Genomic DNA, 21705 nt, shown 5'->3' with positions numbered 1-21705 from the left:
ATAAAGACTACAGTAAATGCAGTATCCTGTAGTCAACTTCAGTTTAAGAATGAATACATCTACCTCCAGCAGTAGTGGCTGTATTGTAAAGACCAAAAATTACAGCAGAATACATAAAGAATACAAGTTCCAATGATCCTATACAACCAAAAGCTGGAGATTAGTTAGTGCACTACAATCTATCTATAAATAGCAAGTAATGTACGATAGTCTACCTATACGAAGTAGCAAACAACTCATGCCACTAGACCAACAATATCCATGCAAGCGGGCAGAAGGCGTTTATAAATTGTTTCAAAGTACCCCTGCATGTACACAGTTGTTTGTATACACATAGGTACACTAAAAAGGGGTAAAATACAATTCTAAACCCGCATGGGCCCCGGCGAGCGTGTTATTGGTACACACGTGACGTCTAGGGATGCTGCGCGGGTTGACAAGTGAATTCAGGTTCGAAACCGATCCTTCTATACGGGTCAATAGAAGTCGACAGGGTTCGAACCATTAAGCAAATATAAAGTTGTGGCGACCTGTATATTTGCTTTAAAACATTCATATTAGGCCATCAAGGCCTACAACAATATGAATTCACTAATAAAGGCACGAAGCCTACGAGACCCGATCCTCTGTCGACAGCCCGACAGAGTAGACAAGGTTCAGTCCATAAAGAAAAATGACCCCAAACACCCCGATGATGGCCGTGTTGAATGCAGATCTCAACCGGAGGGGTTTCCAAATATTTTCAAATATCTCCCAAAAGTCCACACAAAATCCAAAGCTCCACCCAAAAAAATCTCAAAAACCCAAAATCCCAGAAAATTCCAAAAAAATCCAAAAATCCTAAAAATATTTAAAAATTGAAATTATCCATCCACACTTAAAGTAAAATCCATCCGCCCTCCGCAACAGTTTGTCGAGGCGGACAAATTTAAATAAACTCTAGCTCACAAAGAGCTAATGCCTAGTCGAAAATATCACTAGGATCCATTCTCAAATAATCTCTTGCTAGTAAGGACGTGGTACGTGTCCTCTAACCGGCAGTTTCGCCGCCAAATGGCACTGCAGGTAAACGGTTATGACCCGGGGCCCTCTGAACCGAGTGGTTTTGCCGCCAAATGGCACCACAGATAGCGGTTATGGCCAGAGCCAATACGCTCCCTAATGGCGTTAAATCCTTGAGATATGAATCAATAGGATATAATTGATGGGGTACAAAGCCCTCTGTTAGCTAAGGTGGATTCAAATTTGTCCCCTTAGACAAACACTCACCCCTGGTCTACAAGGTTCCCTTGGACGAAGCAACCCATGGCTGCCGACAAGGATCCTTCTGTCAGGTTGGGTCGACTACCTCCTCTGACTAAGTAGACCAGGGACCACGATGGCCCGGGACGACGGAACCATGGGATCTTGATCGGGCCCATCATCCATTCCCCCACCATCCGCTTTAAGTTCAAGATGGTGCAATTTCTGTTTTAAATATCAATTTTCCAAATCTTCAAAACCTTCAAATTCCCAAATATCAATCCTCCAAATTTCCAAATCTCCAACCATTCCATACCTATGCTGCTACTATATGCCAGATAACACGTATATTCTACGTATCTGATCGACGACTAGCCTTAATCGAAAGTTCCCTCTCGTGATCGGGAGGGGTAATTAACTATAGGGGCTTGCGCCTATAGGAAACCAGAACTCAGATCATAAAGTCCTCGCAAAATGAGGGCGAAATCTCTGGGTAGTGTCTTATCTACAAACCCATCTGCCTTCCAAAATTTACCTCGGAACTTAGTTCGTTAAAACTCCCTCGCCGAATAAGAAAAGCGAGTGGAGGCCGAGGCCGAATTTTCGGAGCCCACAATTGGCTTGTGTTGTTAGTATGTTAAGTCAATTCATGCATAATAGTAAAGAATTACACCTTAAATCTATGCTTCAAATATCATAATATTTGAAAAAAGATTTTTCTTCAAAAAGATATAGGATTTGTCACTTTACCCTACATAGATGTCGACTCTACATGATTTATAGTTTATAAGAGATCAACTTTAGAATATTGTACATCTTTAGAAGGTAACCTTATAATTAAGAGAGCAAAAAATAAATTGTTGTGGAAAGTTTTGGTGCAGATGCTAAACTTTGATTTATAGTTATAGGATTATGTGGACTATTATATCTGAAAATTATCTTTGAGAATATAGCGGTTGAATGAAAAGGTCAAGTGATACTATATTGTACAACAATTTATTCATTAATATTGCACAAAATCTTGTGCAACATTAATGAATGAAATATATTAAAATTAATAGATATTTTATGAAGCAGATGTTGGATAGTAGTCTAATTTATATTATATTTATTGCCTCATATAAATTACTTGTAAACAACCTCACCAAAGGATTATTTGGTGTAATCTTTCAAAAATTGAAATGTAAGCTTTTAATGGTCAACATCCATTTATTTGCTTGAGGGCTTTGTAGAAAATCAAATGTCCACATATCCACCCTTGGACTCCTCCAATCCGCTCTCTGGTTGTTTGATCACCACCTTTGTGCAAGTCCCACCTAGACACATGCCTTAGTTGGGTTCCCGCTCCCGTCGGCCTCTCCACCTTCCTTGTTGTCATAGTTGCGGATCGCTAGTTGTTCCATCTATTGCAGTCAGCCCTCCACCATCTTCCTTATTCACTCCATGACACCTTATTAGTTCATTGGACTATTTCTGTCAATTAACCAATCCATGGATTGTCTTAATTGCAATAAATTCTGTTTACTTTTTGTTCCCTAAATATTATATATTTCCTTCTAGATTCTCCTAGATTTGTATAAATTCCATACAAATGATGAAATGAATTACATCCCATTCCCTTTAATTCTTATCATATTGTTACGTGGCATAGGAAAGTAAACATTGTTGTACTGGATATTTTGAAAAGTTTTTGATTTCTACCTTAATTATTTATAAAAAATAAGAAGTTAGCCATGAGTAGGGCATGCCGTGGATAACCATAAGTTTTCTGTTGTATAGAACATGGCCATGAAGTATTCATTCTTTTTAATAGTATAATATATTATTTTGTGCGTGTCAGCATATAAAAGGATGCCATATTGTAACCTAAAAAGTTCTTTTCCAGGTCAAGAGCATTGGCTACAAAATACAACTCTTTTCCTGAAGTTGCTTCACGACCCTTTGATTGTGGTAGAGATGGATTTGTGTATGGCATTTTATAATACATTGCTTTTTTCTTGGATTTTGTTTATCTTATTTTTTACCTGCCATTTTCTTAATGCAGGATAGGCGAAGGCTGTGGTATCTTGATACTAGAGGTTAGTATGGAAAACGCTTTTTCAACTTTTAGAATAATGTATATTTCTTTTATGAGTGATTCGATGTTGCACAGGTGTAGTGGAAAATTTTTGATGTGAATATAATATTTAAGAGTTTATTATTCTTAGTTAAAAGATTCATGTCATTATTGTTCGACAAGTTTTACGCTGGCTATCGACTACCTAATGCAACCCTCCACTTTTCTCATCCAGGACTTGGGACCTGGCAACGGCAGTGTTAAACTTTGGTATTCGGGTAGGAGTCGTACTAGAAATGGTGTAGGTGTTATTATAGATAAGAGTTTAAAAGATAATGTTATAAAAATTAATAGGATTGGAGAAAGAATTATATCTTTAAAGATTGTTGTTGATGATAAGATTGTTAATATTATAAGTGCTTATGCTCCTCAAGTAGGTTTGGATATAAGTTCTAAATTAAATTTTTGGAATGACTTAGAAGAATTAATACAAAATATATCTCTTGAAGAAAGAGTTTTTATTGGAGGAGATTTAAATGGACATGTTGGTAGAGAGGTAGATGATTTTAAAAGCATTCATGGTGGTTTTGATTTTGGAACAACAAATGAATGTGGTAAGATCATATTAGATTTTTGTTTAGCTTATGATTTTTTAATTGCTAGTTGTTCTTTGATGGGTCAGATGCTGTTATATCAGGGAAGGTTTGTGCTTTCGAGGAAATCGCCACAAATCCCTCATTTATTGCAGGAGTTTCATGGTACAATTATTGGGGGGCATTCAAGAGTTCATAAGACATTATAGACTGCTATCAGAGCTATAATGGGTGGGCATGCAGAACGAAGTAGAGGAGTTGGTGGCCAGTTGTGATGTGTTAGAGACACAAATATCTAGCTATGGCTCCAAGCGGTCTTCTACATCCATTAGCATTCTTGAGAAAGTGTGGGAAGAGGTGACTATAAACTTCATTGAGGGACTACCTAGATCAAACAGGCTTATTGTGATTCTAGTGGTGGTGGACAGATTGAGCAAATATGCTTATTTCGTTCCCTTGCGCCACCCTTACATCGTGGTGTTAGTGGCAGCTACATTCATTAGAGAGGTGGTTCGTTTGCATGGCATACCTGAGTCCATTGTGTCTAATCGAGATAAGGTCTTTTTGAGCCACTTCTGGATGGAGTTATTCAAGATTCAGGGGACTATCTTGAAGAAGAGTATAGCTTAACACCCCCAGACAGATGTTCAGGTGGAGATGGTGAATCGTAGTATAGAGACTTATCTTCATTGCTTTGTATCAGATACACCAAAGATGTGGGACAAATGGTTAGCTTAGGTTGAATATTGGTATAACACTTTATATCATGCAGCAGCCCAAACAACGCCATTTAAAATTATATGTAGGAGGGATCACTTCATCTAATACATTATGGGCAGGTCAACACACTAGTGTCATAAGTGGAGCAATATTTGGGAGAAAGTGATTGGATTTTGGCAGAATTGAAGGAACGTCTATAGAGAGCACAATAAATCATGAAGAAGCAGGCGGATGGACATAGGAGAGATGTGTAATTTAAGGTTGGGGACATGGTTTATTTGAATATCAGACCTTACAGACAGAGGACTTTGGCTCGACGAAGGAATGAGAAGCTCTCGCCCCGCTACTTTGGGCCCTACAAGGTTGTGGAGCACATTTGCTCAGTAGCATATTACTTATGATTGCCACCGACCTCAACCATTCATCCCATATTTCATGTATCACAACTAAGATGAGCCATTGGAAACCACACACCCTTGCCCGCACCACTGGCTACACTATCAGAGGATATGGAGGTGATATTAGAACCATTGGAGTTGAAAGAGGTGTGCCAAGGAGATAAGGGGATTAAGGAGATGCTGATCAAGTGGAAGGATTTACCAGAATATGAGAGCCCTACAGTACTATTCAAAAGCAATTTCCTTTTTTTCATCTTGAGGACAAGGTGCCTTTTTAGGAGGGTAGTATTGATGCAGCTGGCAGCAGTAGTCTAGCTACCCAGGTGGGGCCCACGACCTCTTTTATCACCTATAGGAGAAGAGGCTTTGAGAGGAAACTCTTTGGGAAAGGAGGGGACTCTTTGAGAATGATGTAAGGGGCATTTATTAGATGTAAAAGGTATTTTTTAGGGGGATTTGAGCTGTTTAAGGGAGGAGATAAAGGTAGGTTGGGGTTTTTATGTTATGTTTTGAATTTCTGCAACAGTTTTTGTGAAGTTTTGGGTTCCTAGTATCTGCTAGGAATTGTGGGAGAGACGATTCACCTCTTGAACAGTGAATCAACTTGTATCTTGCCTTGCTTTGCTTGAAAATTAGTAAAAAATACTGTGTTATTTCTTGATCTATTTAGAGTAAGTTGCTATTTTTTATATTGTTGTGTGCTATTTTGATCATCAAGTCCTATCACAATGATTAATGATTGTTAATATTTGAGTGTTATTAACAAATAATAATTGTTACATGTGAAAGAATATTTCCTTAATTACTAATAGTTTTGTTTTTTTTTCTTATTATTATTATCCTTCTTTTGTGAGGTATATATATATATATATATATATATGATAATAAACTTCATAGGGTGATGCATTTAACAAAAATATTTTAAATTATATATTTAATATTAATAATTTATAAAATATAATATTATATTTTGGTATGGCTACCAATGATTTAGCCCTTGCTGTGCTGTTGATTTGGCCTTAGGAGGCTTCTAAATTGTGTTAGGAATGATCTGCAAGTCTTGGGAGGGATTCGAATTGAGTGGTATTAATATTCTATGCAAATGGGAGGTGATATGCAAAGGTGTTGAGAATATGGCTAAAATTTGATATCTGTACTTTAGATTTGTAGTGCTTCAATGTTAGAAACTCCTGGACTTGAAATACTTTGAGATGAAATGAAGTGTTTTGAGAATGATTATGGAAAATTTAATGAATTTTCAATGAGTTTTGATGAGTCAAATTGAGGCTAGAATCCAACTAGGTCAGATCCAGTTCAAGGTTGATCAAGTGCTTCAAGTAGAGTTTATGATGAAATTTTGCTGAAAGAATGGTAATAAATGAGTGTAGGATGGTGAGGGGGTGGCAATACAAGAGTTTTAGAACAAAAGAATTAAAAAAAAAAATGAAAAATACAATGCATTTACTACTCGTCAAAGTAGTAAGGTTGAAGAGATCACCAAATCGCTTCAAATGAGGGCTTACCACCAAGCCTTCTACTTTTGGGTTAAACTCCTAACTTTGCAAACACAATAATAATCATTTTTCTCTTCATTTCAGTAGGCTTAAATAGTTTTACTCATTACATTTGAATTTCTTATGAGGATGAAAAAGGAGACTGAAGTGGTCGCATTAGTGTGGAGTGAGAGAGTACTATAACTTATAGTAACTACCCACTCCTTGTCTTAGCTTGCCAACTATGCATGGCCATATGTTTACTTTGAATTTATTTATTTAGAAACTGTTTGATTGAAAGTAAAGTATTCCAAATATAAGGGTTTTGAAAATATTGGTGTTTAGTTGATGAAAAGGAATGCAAAGTAAAGTAAATGTAGTGCATTCTTTTTTGAAGTAAACTAAACTTGCCCAGTTTGAGCAAGTACCATTTACTCCGCAAACAAGATTGCTTGACGGCCGCCACCTGTCTCTTGCCACCAACCTCTGCCGGCCGCCACTGGCCACTATCGCCGTTGTCGCCTCCACCATCCACCTGCCACCACTAGTGTTGCCGCCGCCGCCTGCCACCATATTTGGATTTTACACCACATTCATTTTACTTCAAATCAAACAAAAAAAGCATTCATTTGTGTTTACTTTATACTCATCAAAACAACTCTAATGTATTCTTTTTACACTGTATTCTTTTTACATTGCATTTTTTTATAGTGCATTCCTTTTATAGTGCACTAGTGTGAAGTGAGAGAGTATTGTAACTTCCAGTAACTATCCACTCCTTATCGTAGCTTGCCAACTATGCATGGCCATATGTTTAATTTGAATTTATTCATTTAGGGATTGTTTGGTTGAAAGTAAAGTGGATGTAAATTATTCCAAATGTAGGAGTTTTGAAAAAATTAGTGTTTAGTTGGTGAAAAAAGAATGCAAAGTAAATGTAGTGTATTCATTTTTGAAGTAAACTAAACTCGCCTAGTTTGAGTGAGAATCATTTACACCACAAGCAAGATTGCTTGTCCACCGCCACATGTCGTTGGCTACGACCCCTAGCCGTTGCCACCCTTCACCGGCCTCCACTGGCCACTATTGCCGCTATCATCTCTGACACCCACCTGCCACCACTAGTGCCGTCGCTGCCACCTGTCTCCATCTTAGGACTTTACACCACATTCATTTTCCTTTAAATCATACAAAAAAGCATTAGGTTCTGTTTATTTTACACTCATCAAAACAACTCCAATGTATTATTTTGACACTACATTCTATTTGCATTGCATTCATTCCTTTTATAGTGCATTAGTGTGAATTGAAAGAGTATTGTAACTTCTAGTAACTATCGACTCCTTGTCTTAGCTTTCCAACTATGCATGGTCGTATGTTTAATTTAAATTTTTTTATTTAGAGGTTGTTTAGTTGAAAGTAAAGTAGGTGTAAAGTATTCCAAATATAAGGATTTTGAAAATATTGGTGTTTAGTTTATGAAAAATGAATGCAAAGTAAAGTAAATATAGTGTGTTCGTTTTTGAAGTAAACTAAACAAGCCCAGTTTGAGCGAGAATCATCAAGCAAGATTGCTTGAACACCGCCACCTATTGTTGGCTACAACCGCCAGCCTTCACCACCCTCTACCGGCCGCATTCGGCCACTATCATTGCCATCCCCTAAGCCATCCACCTACCACCACCGCCACCTGTTACCATCTTTGGACTTTACACCACATTAATTTACTTCAAATCAAACAAAAAAGGCATTCACCTATGTTTACTTTACACTTATCCAAATAACTCCAATGTATTTGTTGACCACTACACATTAAACCACACAAAAAGAGGCAAAATTGATGAATCAAGCAATACGCATGTCCATACAATACGTCACTTGAAGGGTCTAACGACCTCCGTTTGTCAAACAGAGTATGTTGTTGTAATTAGAATGTCGAGTTCGCTTAAGAGGGGACCCCTCACAGTCAAATTGGACGAAATTGGTCCAAAGAGACGACCGACATCCAAAATTAAAGCGCAACATTGCCCAAACAACGCCCAATTTTGAAATAAATATCGTTGTTGCATTTGAGATGTCATCAATACTCAAGAATGACTATCAAATATTTCAATTAATATCGTCTGATGAAATTGGCACGTATCTCGAGGCAACGACGCACAAATCGAGCAAATTGACGTGCGAGGTCACATAAACAATGTTTGATCGCGGAACAAATTTCACCATTGTGTCCTGAAAAAAATCAACACCCAAAAATCATTATCAACTTGTCAATTGGAGCCGTCCAATGAAATCAGCATGAATCCCAAGGCGACAGCACAAACTGAGGAAATTGATGCGGGATGTCATCCAAATGATCTCTAATTGTAAATCATACAGTGGCGTTGCGATCTGAATGTCGGCAATACCCAAAATAAACTATAATCTTGCCCAATGAAACTTGTGTGCAAATCAACGAAATTCCGGGGCAATTATGCGCAAACCAAGCAAATTGCACACGAATCGAGGCAATTTTAAGTATTTAACCTATTTTTTTCATCATAGGATTTAATAATAAATATAATAACATATTCTTATTTTTATTGTTAAACTAATCAATTAATGAAACTCAAAATCAATAAAAAAAAAATCAAATTGCATTAAATTGCAAACCTCATATCACCTATGTCAAATCCTGCTAAATCCCTGTAATTCATGTTGAAAACCTCCGGTAATCGATGGTTGTCGTTGTATCCAGTAAAAAATGTGGTTTGCCTCGAACGTCCGCCGATAGCTCGTCGTTAAATCAAGATAGAACGAATAATTTTTGTTCTGCTTCACACAGTCATAAGCTCATAGTAAATATAACCGATTCTTCCTCCATTTACAAGCCAACCCATTCCCAACTCCCTCTCGCCAAGCTGAGTCCTGCTCTTCGACACTCAAAATCGCAAGCCAAGCCCGTCACACTTCTTCTATTTTACGACCCTTGTGCTCCCTCCGTCTATACCAGGTAGCACCTGATCTCACAACCTCCCATCCCTTCCATCGTACACACCAGCTCTGCCCGCCAAACAAAACTCCCACACACACGAGCACTAACCGCTCTCCATCCCTCCTTCGACTGTTATAGCCCACGTCTATCCCAGCCTCGGCAGCCCCCATTCGTCCACGCTTACAATATGGTAGCCAACGCAAGCGAAAAACCCAACCTCACCAAATCAAATACCTCCCAACCCTTCCACAGCAGCTCATGCCTCCTCCCTATCCAACTCATGACCACAACTACTCACGCTTCCTCTCTCTCTAACTTGCGACCATAGCTACTCCCCTATAAATGATGACGATCGACATGCAATGAAAGCTGCAGTTTGCAAGTCAATATGTATAAGGAGACAAGCGATGAACATAGTATTTCTTACAATCAATGTTGTCTTACGGAGAAATACCCCAAATTCCTTGTAAATAATAATATTCAATATGCGACGAATATGATAACTCCTTCACATTAACACAATGCATGAAGAAGTCTCTCATGAACACAAATTCGATATATAAGTATATGCAGTAAATTGCCAATCTATATATGTTGGGAAAACTAGTAGCGAATGCAACTTGATCAGTGGATAACATAGACTTGCAAACATATATATTAATCTGCTTGCAAGCAGCAACAATAGAAGGACTACGATAATCACAAGCTTTTACAAGCTACCATAAAAGATATATGAAAATGTCCCCACACATGCACTATAATATGTACACACAAAAACACATAAAAATGCATGTGTAATCATAGACCCGCATGGACCTCGGTGAGCGTGTTAAGGGTACAGACGTGATGTCTGAGGATGTTGCACGGGTCAAATAATAAATTCAAGTTCGAGCCCGATCCTTCTATGCGAGTAGATAGGAGTCAACACAACTTGTACTATCAAACACATGCGTTCATGACATCGACCGAGATATTTATTTTATATGTTCATATTAGATTTTCAAGGCCTATAATAATGAAAATTCACCAATAGAAGCATAATCACATGGGCCTCGACGAGTGTCTTATAGGTACACACGTGAGATCTTAGGATGTTGTGCGGGTCTAGAAGTGAGCTTAAACTTGAGCCCGATTCTCCTATGTGAATGGATAAAAGTTGACATGGCTCGAGCTGTTAAACAAATATACGATCACGACATCAACCGGGATATTTTTTTTTATAGTTCATATTAAGCCTTCAAGGCCAATAATGATGGAAATTCATTAATGATGGCACAAAGCAAACAACAGAAACAATCCTTAGTCGACAACTGACATAATCGGCTAGGTTCAATCCATGAATGAAATAGCCCATAAATATCCCGATGATAACCGTGTTGAACGTAGATCTAAATTGGAGTGATTAATTTCAAATACTCTACACCTTGAAATGCTTGTGAAGATTCAAAACTTAAAAAAATGTCAAAATCCAAATATTTAAAAATTGAAATTAACCATCAAATGCTTAAAGAAAAACCCATCTACCATCTGCAATAATTTGTCGAGATGGACAAGTTTAAAAATACATTTCAGCTCATAAAGAGCTAGTGCCTGGTCAAGAATATCACTAAGATTAATTCTCAATCCGTCTCTTGCAAGTAAGGATGGGGCATGTATCCTCTAGTTGACCATAGGTAAATAGTTACGATCGGGGCCCTCTTAGGGGTGTTAATTTTTGACACGACCCGAACGCGACCTGGAAAAATCCGGGTTAGGGTCAACCCGGACCCGAAACGGGTCGGGTTCGGGTTTAACAAATCAACTCGTTTTAAAAATTGGATCGGGTTCGGTTTGACCAAGCAACCCGAAAATGACCCGAAAATGACACGAAACCTGACCCGAAAACCCCGAGATTGACCCGTTTTTAACCCGATTTTGACTTGAAAATCAAAGATGACCCGATTTTGACGCGAAAACTAGCAATTTTAGGTCAACTTCGAGTCATTCGTGTCGGATCAAATCTGGTCGACCTGGACCCGAATCGGGTCGGGTTCGGGTCCGGAAACCAGACCCGTTTTTAAAAATGGGTTGGGTTCGAGTTGACCTGAATAGTGCTGGGTTAGTTTCGGGTTCGACCCGAATCCGACCCGTTGACCCGAATTGACACCCCTACGCCCTCTAAACTGGGTGGTTTGCCGCCAAATGACACAACTAAATTCCAGTCATGGTCAGAGCCCGTATGTTCCTCAATGACTTTAAATTCTTGAGATATGAATCAATAGAATATGCTTGATAAGAAACAAAGCCCGCTGTCAGCTAACTTGGATTCAAATTTGTCTCCTTAGACAAACATCTATCCCATGTCTATAAGATACTCTTGGACGACGCAACCCATGGCTTCCGATAATGATCCTACTGTCAAGTTGGGTCGACTACCTTCTCTGACTAAGTAGACTAGGGACCACGATGGTCCGGGATGATGAAACCATTGGATCTTGATTAGACTCATCATCACTCCCCCCACCATCTGCTTTAAGTGCAAGATGGTTAAATTTCAAATTTTAAATATCAAATGTTCAGAGGGAAGCATCGAAGGAGAAGGGCATTAGAGTTCACCCTGGAAACAACTTCAAGCGCCTTACGAAATAGAGGTGCAGGATAAGCGGGCAAAAGAGTTATGATTCATCAATGATGAAAGGTATACACCGGGGCACAAGTGTAAGGATTGAAATCTTCAGGCTCTCACCGTATGTGATGACGAGGAAGCTGAGGAGAGACATGGGAGTGAGGCATCAGTAGAGGGGGAAAAGTTGTATTTAGATATGGCAGGGTCTACTTAAACTCGGTGGTGGGATTCACTCTGAATCACATCATGAAAGTGAGAGGAGAAATAATAGATAGGGAGGTAGGGGTTTTGATGGGGCTATCTACAACTTCATTTCAAAGTAGGTCGTAGACTAATTTTGGGTGAAACTAGTGGGAACAAGGTGTTATGGGTGATATTTGCTTTGGGAAGATGGAGACTAGTAGAGGAGTGTGTAGGGTGGTGGTTCTGACCATACAGGGAGTCTATGTGAGGGAGGACTTTTTCCCATTAAAGTTAGGGAGCACTGATGTCATCTTGGGAATGAAATGACTGCAAAAGTTGGGAAAGACCAAGATTGATTGGTAGACGCTAATGATGGGGTTCAAGGTTGAAGGAAGGAAAGTAGTTGTTAGAGAGGCTCGTAGCCTGTCCAAAAATATGGTTTCACTCAAAACCATGCTCAAGACGATACAAGAAGGGCTGAGCTACTTGGTGGAGTTGCAGAGCTTGGAGGAGGTTCGAGATTTGGAGCTGGCTATGTGGCCCCCCTTTAGAGACAAGGTGTTCCTCTGTCATTTTTCATCCTTCCACCTTGAGGACAACATTCTTTTTTTTGGTGGGGAGTATTGATACATCAGGAGCTGGAGCCAATTTTGAGGGGATTAATTAGAAAATATTTCTTAATTGAAGTGGCTAATTTGTGGGCTGATTTGGAGGGGATTAATTGTGAAATATTTCATAATTGAAGAAGTCATATTTGGAGGGCTGATTTGGAGGGGATTAATTAGAAAAGGTTTCCTAATTGAAGAGGGTAGATTTAAGGGCATATTTTAGTGCTCATTTGGAGGGGATTAATTTAGAAATATTTTCTATTTGAAAAGGGAAAATTTGGGGGCAGATTTGGGAGAGAGAATTGGAGGGCTGTTTGGGTATTTGTTGTTTATTGTTTGCTTTAAGTAGGTGATTTTCTTAGAGTTAGGGGTATATGTTGTTTGCTGAATTTAAATTATTCTTAGGGTGTTTGGGCTCTTGCCGGTGGGTAGAGATTTGGGAGAGCCGGATCTTCCTCTCCAATTGAAGATCTACTTGTATCTTATATTTCTTTCATAAAACTTTCAATAAACAAAGTGTTCTTATGTGTTGAAATGATATTTCAATAGGGCTTTTACTAAATTTCTGCAAGCATTTCCTATCATATTTCTTAAAAGACTTGGTTAGAAAGTATTAGAAATGACATTTATTTTTTAGATTTAAAAGAGAGTTTGATTCTTTATATGATTCAACAGAGAAAAATGATTCATGTAGTTAACCTCATTGATTGGGATAAAGGCTTGTTGTTTTTACCTACTTGTGATAAATATTTACTATTATTTTATGCTTTGTTGATATTCTGATAGTTGGTAAAGCATTTAGGTCAAATTTGATTTTGTTATGTTTTGATTGAGTTTGATGTAATTTTGGATATAGATTGGTTGATAAAATATTATGTTACTATTGAATGTTTGAAGAATGAGTATGATTTGGCTTTACCCATTAATAAGAAATTTTGCTTTCAATGTGCGGGAGTGCTGATCTCATCTCTTATTAGGTCTATGGAGGTGAATAAATAAAGGGAAGATGGTGAATTGAAATTTTTGATAAAATTAAAACTTTATCAAAGTTGTAGTTCGTGATGTGCGTATTATCTCTATAGTGAATGGATATATTGATTTTTTTGAAAAATTGTTCGGTTTATCACTAGCAAGAAAAATGGAGTTTACAATAAATATCCAGCCTAGAACTTTAGTAATTCTTAAAGCATCTTATAGAATGGCTATTCAAGAGTTATAAGAGATAAAACATCTGTCATCAAAATTGTTTGAGATGTGTTTTATTATATCGAGGACATCTCCTTGGAGTGCCCCTATTTTTTTTTTTTTTGGAGTGCCCCTATTTTATTTGTTAAGAAGGATAATGTTACAACGAGTTTAATTAGATAAATACTAGAAATGAATATCCTCTTTCAAGGATTGATAATTTATTTGATTGTTTTAATGGAGATTCATAACACTACCGTTGCAAGGTCCTAAGTTCTAGATTAGAAAAGTGGAGGGTTGCATTAGGTTGTCGACAATCAGCATAAAACATATCGAATAATCATGACATGAATCCTTTAATGTATTATATTAATGCTTGGGCGTTCCCTAGAAGCAACGTGCTGTGTGGCATGAATATAGTGAGAAGTGTGTAAGGGGTCATTGTAACGGTGCTCATGTAGTATTAAATAGGCCAAGGGTTCCCACATTATAGATAGATGTGGGTAAAGAAGCTAATGGGAGGTGGGAATGGGCCAGTGGGGGAAAGTTTGTTCGGCGGCTGTGGGGAAGGGAGGGGAAAGGGTGGCCGTCGGGTGAGGGAAATTGGGGAGGCCGGCGGTGAAGCAAGAGGAGGAGGAGGACCATGAGCCTCGGACACGACTGGCGACTAGTGGGTATTGCTTTGCCCATAACTTGAGACTTAACCACTCAATAACTCACAAGCTGTAGAGAGAAAACAGAAATTTTATTTCATTCATCAATAATCCTCATACAAAGGTTAAGACCTTATATATAGGCCTTTCAAACAACTAGAAAGAAAAAGACAGGAATGCCCTCAGGGCTACAACTCACAACACATAATAAAGAAGGGTACAAACGGTAAAACTCAAATAAAATAACTAATACATAACATATATCAAAAATAAAGACTCCTAATCGTAGCTGTCGATCTACGATGCTTCCGGCAATAAACATTCTGGAATCTCTTGCCGATAAATTATTTGTATTCGATAAGATGTGAAGTCTTCATAGATTATAAGAGTTTTAAGTACATTTTTATGCTAAAAGAGTTGAATTTGAAGCATAGAATATGGTAAAGATCATGAACTTGACATATAATATTATCTTGGAAGGTTAATATAGTAATTGATGAATTGAGTAGAAAATCTGGTGGATATGTAAGCTGAATATTTACTCAAGAAATAGAGATGATTATAGAATAATGATTATGAATTGAGTAGAAAATCTGGTGGATAAGGAGGCCTTCAGTTGGAGATCTGATTATAGAATAATCAAGACATAAACTTGTACATCGTATGATTTTACATTCTACTCAAAATAAAAGAATTAGAGATATGCAGAAGCCTAGTGGTAAATATCAGAAGCTAATGGAGCTGGTACATGAATGTAACAGAAAATATCTCAACATAGATAAAAATGGAGTGATCGTACGGAATTTGCATCTTTGGATTCCAAGGGAACTAAATTTATTTCAGGAGATTCTAGTTGAGGCTCATCATTCATGTTATTTGATTTATTTAGGAAGTACCAAAATATATAATAATATAAAAGCATTATTTTTGTGGCCTCGGATAAAGAAAGATATAGTTGAGTATATAGTCTGAATCTTGTCAAATACTGAAAGCTAAACGCCAAAAGTCTAGTGAAATATTAGTCATTATCAATGCTGGAGTGAAAATGAGAAGATATAGTTATGAATTTTGTTACAAGATTTCCCAGGTGAAGATTAGAATATGATTGCATTTGGTTTTTAATTAATAAATTGATAAAATTAGTGCTCTTTTTGCTTATTCATCAGACTATATCGGTGAAGAAATCAACAAATATATTTGTGAAAGAAGGTACCAGACATCATAAAATTCCTAAGGTAATTATATCAACCAAAGACAATAAATTCACTTCCAAATTATTGAAGGGCGTTCATGGTAGTTTGGGCATAAATTAAATTCTCTACAGCCTTCCATTCACAGATTGATGGCTAATAAAAAATTTTAGGTGTTAGAAAATCTATTAAGGCTATGTTTTTTGGATTTGGAGGTAGCTGAGAGGGTTACATTCTATTAATAGAGTTTGTATAAAATAATAACGGTCAATCCAATATTAAGATGGTATCATATGAGATACTAAGAGAGAAAATGCAAAACTCTATTGAGTTCAGTTGAAATTCATAAAAACTAATTGTAGGGTCTGCAATTTGTTGATCAAGTCACTAAGAAAATTAGATTAAATAGAGATATATTATAAGTTGTCCAGAATCTTCACTAGAAATATTATGATTGAAAGCTTATAATGATTGAATTTGAAGTTAATGAATTTGTGTTTCTAGAGGTCAAACCCTCTGAATGGTAAATCTTAATTTGACTGAGAGAAGTTTAGTCCATGATACATAGAGTCATTTGAAATAATTCAAAGAACTGATAAAGTTGCATTCAAAATAACATTGTCAGTAGACATGTCAAATATACACGATGTCTTGCATATATCGATACTCAGAAATAGGTCACAAATGAAACTTAATGGGTAGAAAAGGGGAGGAGTCAGAGCTAGGCTTTGGGAAGAAATTTTGATTTATGAATTTCGCCACAAATTGATTTTGATTCAAAATTGATAGGCTTACAGATTTGTATGGGGGATAAGGGAAAGTGCATTATAAGAATTTTTTATTTAAAAATGAATTTTAAGTAAAAAAATAAATTATTGGAGAAATTTAAATTCTATAGATTGTTATGAAAGATCAATATTTTGATGTGACTAAAATGAGAAATTTTGTCCAATTGCCAATTATTATTGGGGTAAGATGTTCAATATCTAACTCCACAAGCAAAATTACTTTAGTTTTCTGTATTTAAATTTTTTAAGTAATTTAGAAAAGTAGTATATTAGAAAATTCGATTTGTGAATTTCTCTGCAAATTGATTTTGGTTCAAAGTTGAAAGGCTTAGAGATTTCTATGAGAGATTATTTTGAGGGAAAAGTGTATTTTAAGATTATTTTGATTTAAAAATGAATTTTAAGTTAAAATTTTATGTGATTTGAGAAATTTAAATTTTGTAGTTTATTTAATGAAGATCAAAATTTTGATGTGATTAAAACGAGAAAGATTTTGCAATTTCAAATTCTTACTGGGGTAAGATATTCCATATCTAATTCAATAAGCAAAATTACTTTACTCTTTTGCATTTAAATTTTATAAGTAATTTAGACATATGCAAGTAATGTACTAGAATTTTCTTCATATTGTAAAATGCATGTTTATGTTATAGCATTCATGATGAAATGATTATATATTGATTTTAAAATTTGTTAGTACATATTTGAAAGATTATAAGTGTACTTAACATATTTTTAAAATGATGTATTTTAAAAGTAGGATATCTTGTGTTTATAATTTGTATATTGATACAGATGTCAAGTAACTTGTTAATAATAAATAATATATGTATTTGACTGTTTAATGATGAAAACCAAATGATTTTAAGAAATGTCATATTATGTGGGATTAGTTGGTAACGTTATGTTTATGATAAACTATATAGGTGGGAAAACAGACTTTTGAGGTAAGCACCTAGGAGAAAAAAATAAAATTATCAGCCTCTTGATATCGATTTATGGAGTAATTTGATAGCTTTTATATTGCGTTGTACCTGATCTCTATTAAACTGTATGATGATGGTTTTTGGTCTAAATAATAACTAATAATATGTGTTCACAACCTTGTGATGGCCATGTACTTAAACATTCATACATAACATATTATACACCTAAGATAGGATAGTCTGTGTTATGAAATAAATGTAATAAGCAAATAAATATTATGATGTAATCATTTTTTTTGTATCAGCAAATGTACTCTTGATTAGTATAGTGCATATTATAACTGGACTGTTAGCATCTCTTTTAAAATTTCCCCCAATAAGATTAACTTTATGTTATGCTATGTTACTATTCAAGCAATTTTACTTTATAATTATTATAGATAATGCGCATAACTATTCTATGATTATAGTTTAATCCTTATGTTCACTTCATGATTACTTTATAATTATTATTGATAATGCACATAACTATTCTATGATTTTAGGTTAATCCTTATGTCCACTTCATGATTAGCATATCATTTTATTTTACTTGCTTGAAAATTATTTTGGCTATTTTATTTGTAGAGGAAATGACAAAGTTGAGCCTCTGTGAGGATTAGAATTTAAATTGACTGTTATATGTTTTGATGTAAGATATGAAACATATTAAGGTAATATTAATGATGAAAGTTTGATGTTATGAAGGTAAATTTTGTTGTTTATTTTACGATCTGTAATGGAATAAATGAAAATTTTTTAGATGCTTTCGATCAATTAAATTGGGTTTACTTATTAGATCTCCATGAGTTAGGAATCATGTAGTATAATATATTTCCATCATTTAAGTGATCAAGTTTATCACTCAGTCTATTATAGTGGATAGAGTTACATAATGGGTGTTGTTGATGATATATTAAATTACCTGAGTTATACCGACCTCTTTCACATCTTATGTTTGACCATGAGGGGTCATTGTGGGGATTGATGGTGATCATATTTTGTTTATCATTTTCAATCATTATTGATTGCTTATAACTATAGTTCAAACCATCATAAGTTGGATCAAATATTTAAATTCACCCTTTGTGTGGTATAATTAACCTAGTTTTGTGCTCTTTATAAAGGAACTTGATCATGCAAGACAAAGGGGGGCTAAAATCTATGCAGAAATTCGAGGATATGGAATGTCAGGTCTACTTTCTCCACACTTGAAATGTTTATTTTTCAATTTTGTTTCCAATCTAATTATACCAAAGGTGGAATTTGGTTTTCCTTTTCTTAGGTGACGCTTATCACATTACTCAACCACATAATGATGGAAGGGGAGCTATTCTTGCTATGCAACGTGCGCTAGAACAGGTATAATATGTTGTCAGATGTCAGCTCAGCCAATTGATTGTTATCTTGTCTGATGTTTGAAGCATGTGATAGTCGTCACTCTTAGGTTTTGTTTGAGACAGCTTTTATGCTGCTTCTTAAAGCAGCTTTCTAGTACAAATATTTTAATTTTTATACTGAAACGTTACTTTAAAAAACAACAAAAAAGCCATCCCAAACGAAGTCTTAGATGATTACCCAGACTTCACTATTTCTTATTTGTAGTCAGGTCTTCTTTCCAGTGATATAGACTACATAAACGCTCATGCTACATCAACTACTCTTGGTATTGTTCCCTTGCTCTTTAATAGTTATGTCATTTGGTCGAGCTTATATGATAAAGCATTGAAGTTGATTGATTTCCGGAAATGCCACAGGTGATGCTATAGAAGCCAAATCAATTGAATATGTTTTCGCTAACCATGCAACCTCAGGTGCTTTAGCACTTTCCTCCACGAAGGTCAAATACATCACAAATTGATAGTCTTGACGTGTGATTATGGTCATTTGGAACTTCACCTTATTTACTTAGTTTTACATGTTTTGTAGGGTGCTACTGGCCATCTTCTTGGGGCAGCTGGTTCAGTTGAAGCAATCTTTGCTGTTCTCGCTATCCATCACGTATACGTTTTTTATGATTATTTTAATGAGTTTGAGATTTCCCTATATTATTCTATCATTGCGAATAATAGGTTCTTTATGCTTTTATTGAATTTGTGCAATAAACAACCTTACATGATCCTCATTACTCTAAATCATGTTTTTTGAAACATCCTGAACTCCAGCTTTGAACATTGGAGCATTTAAAAAACAAAAATTTTAAGCGTATAAAGAAAGTTTTACTGAAAGAATGTACTCATACATGTAGCTTCTGCAAATATGTGGTTGTTGTATGCAACAAATTTTATTTCTCTGACTCAAATCTGTGAGCTCTTGGTCACACTTGAAGGCAACTAATCAAAGCCCCAAGCTGCTCTCTCTATGAAACCTTTAACTTAAAAATGTCAACTTGGATGTTCTTCACTGTAATCATGATACTTGCATACATCATGCATTGTTCGTAGAAGAATAATTAATTCTTTTGAACTTACTAGACTTGGATGAATGGAAGAAACTGTCAAATATTTAGTGTTATAGATAGCCATTATAGATTCATATGTGTTGCGATGCTTAAACCACTTACATGAATGGTGCAGCATTCATTTTGGCAAGAAGGGATGGTTTTGCTTTTCAGAAATTTGCTGATCATTTAGGTTTCGTTTGTGAGGACTTTCTTACTGCTTCTTAAAGCAGCTTTCTAGTACAAAAATTTTCATTTTTTACTAGAAAACTGTTTTAGGAAGTAGTAAGAAAGCTGTCCAAATGAATCCTTAATCTTATCTTTTAGCCAGTTGCAATTTCAGAGAGCATGTTACATTATATTAGAATTAACTACTTAATTGTTTGTGCTGATTTCAGGGAATTGCACCTTTGACAATTAATCTTGAAAAGCCTGATCCATGCTTTCACGGTTCATTCACCCCTCTAACTGCCTCAAAAGAAATGCCAATCAGAGCTGCGCTCTCAAACTCATTCGGCTTTGGTGGGACAAATGCATCCTTGCTCTTCACAAGTCCACCTTAACTTGATTCTGTTTATGTAAACTACATAATGCAGCATTCGGAGCACACGCAGGGTAAGAAGCTGCACAATTGTTGTGATATTCATGCCTTAGGAAATGTGCATTTTTCATTTTATTTTTTTTTTTTTGGGTTGAACTATTGTGATTGATGATTGGTTTAGAGTTTTCTCTCTAATTATGAGTCTTGTGTTCTTGTAGTACATATAACTGATTTTTTTTGTTACGATTGGTGATCAAATTCTCCCAAATAAAAGTTTTTACATCTATTTTCGGTCTACATGGAGACCTTTTCCAGTAGAATAACTATTCTTGTTATCAAAAGCATTTTTTTTCGTGTATGACTATAATAATCTTCAAAATAGAACCTCGTTGAATATGTTAGGGGGAAAAATGGAATTTGTAGTATCCTATATGTAATAAAAAATTGTCTTGATGGGATACAATTGAGTTGAAAATTTTCAAAATTAAATTTTGGATCATTCATATTTGTTTTTAGCAAATTTATAGTCACATTGAACGTCTTGGCAATTAACACTACTGTTGTCAGGTCACAAGTACTGGATGAGAAAAGTGGAGGGTTGCGTTGAGTCGATAACCAGCGTAAAACTTGTCGAATAATAATGATATGAATCTTTTAAGAAATTGTGTTAATGCTAGGGCGTCCCTTAGAAGCGACGCATTGTATTGTCTGAATACAGTGACAAATTTGTAAGTGTCGTTGCTCTGGTGCTCGGGTGCAATATTAAATAGGCAAGGGTTTCCACATCAAAGATGGATGTGGGCAAAGAAGTTAGTTCATGAAATTAAAATTAGGATAGGAACTTGGAATATAAGTTCCTTTATAGGAAAATTAATGTAATTAATAGATATTATGATTATAGGAAGATAAATATTTTGTGCATTTAGGAAACTAAATGGGTTGGAGAGAAGGCTAAGGAAATTGATAGTTTAGGATTTAAACTTTAGTATTCGGGTAGGAGTCGTACTAGAAATGGTGTAGGTATTATTATAGATAAGAGTTTGAATGATAATGTTATAAAAATTAATATGA

At 35.8% G+C, this 21705-nt stretch overlaps 1 protein-coding gene across 2 annotated transcripts; it reads left to right on the top strand.

The window, feature by feature from the left end:
- Nucleotides 1–3127: 3127 nt before the first annotated feature.
- Nucleotides 3128–20920, top strand: LOC110106238 (3-oxoacyl-[acyl-carrier-protein] synthase, mitochondrial; the record flags this gene model as incomplete). 2 transcript variants are annotated; one of them, XM_020836047.2, is given in 8 exon segments in its annotated part: nt 3128–3208; nt 3287–3320; nt 18781–18847; nt 18939–19015; nt 19259–19319; nt 19411–19493; nt 19583–19654; nt 20492–20920. In XM_020836047.2, coding segments are annotated over 8 exon segments (640 nt in total), but the record flags the coding sequence as incomplete, so codon positions are not given.
- Between the last annotated feature and the right edge of the window lie 785 nt (nt 20921–21705).

This window comes from Dendrobium catenatum, unplaced genomic scaffold, assembly GCF_001605985.2.
Source record: "Dendrobium catenatum unplaced genomic scaffold, ASM160598v2 fragScaff_scaffold_51, whole genome shotgun sequence".
Taxonomy (NCBI): domain Eukaryota; kingdom Viridiplantae; phylum Streptophyta; class Magnoliopsida; order Asparagales; family Orchidaceae; genus Dendrobium; species Dendrobium catenatum.
Note: the sequence above shows the minus strand (reverse complement) of the source record. Positions and strands in the feature narration are given on the sequence as shown.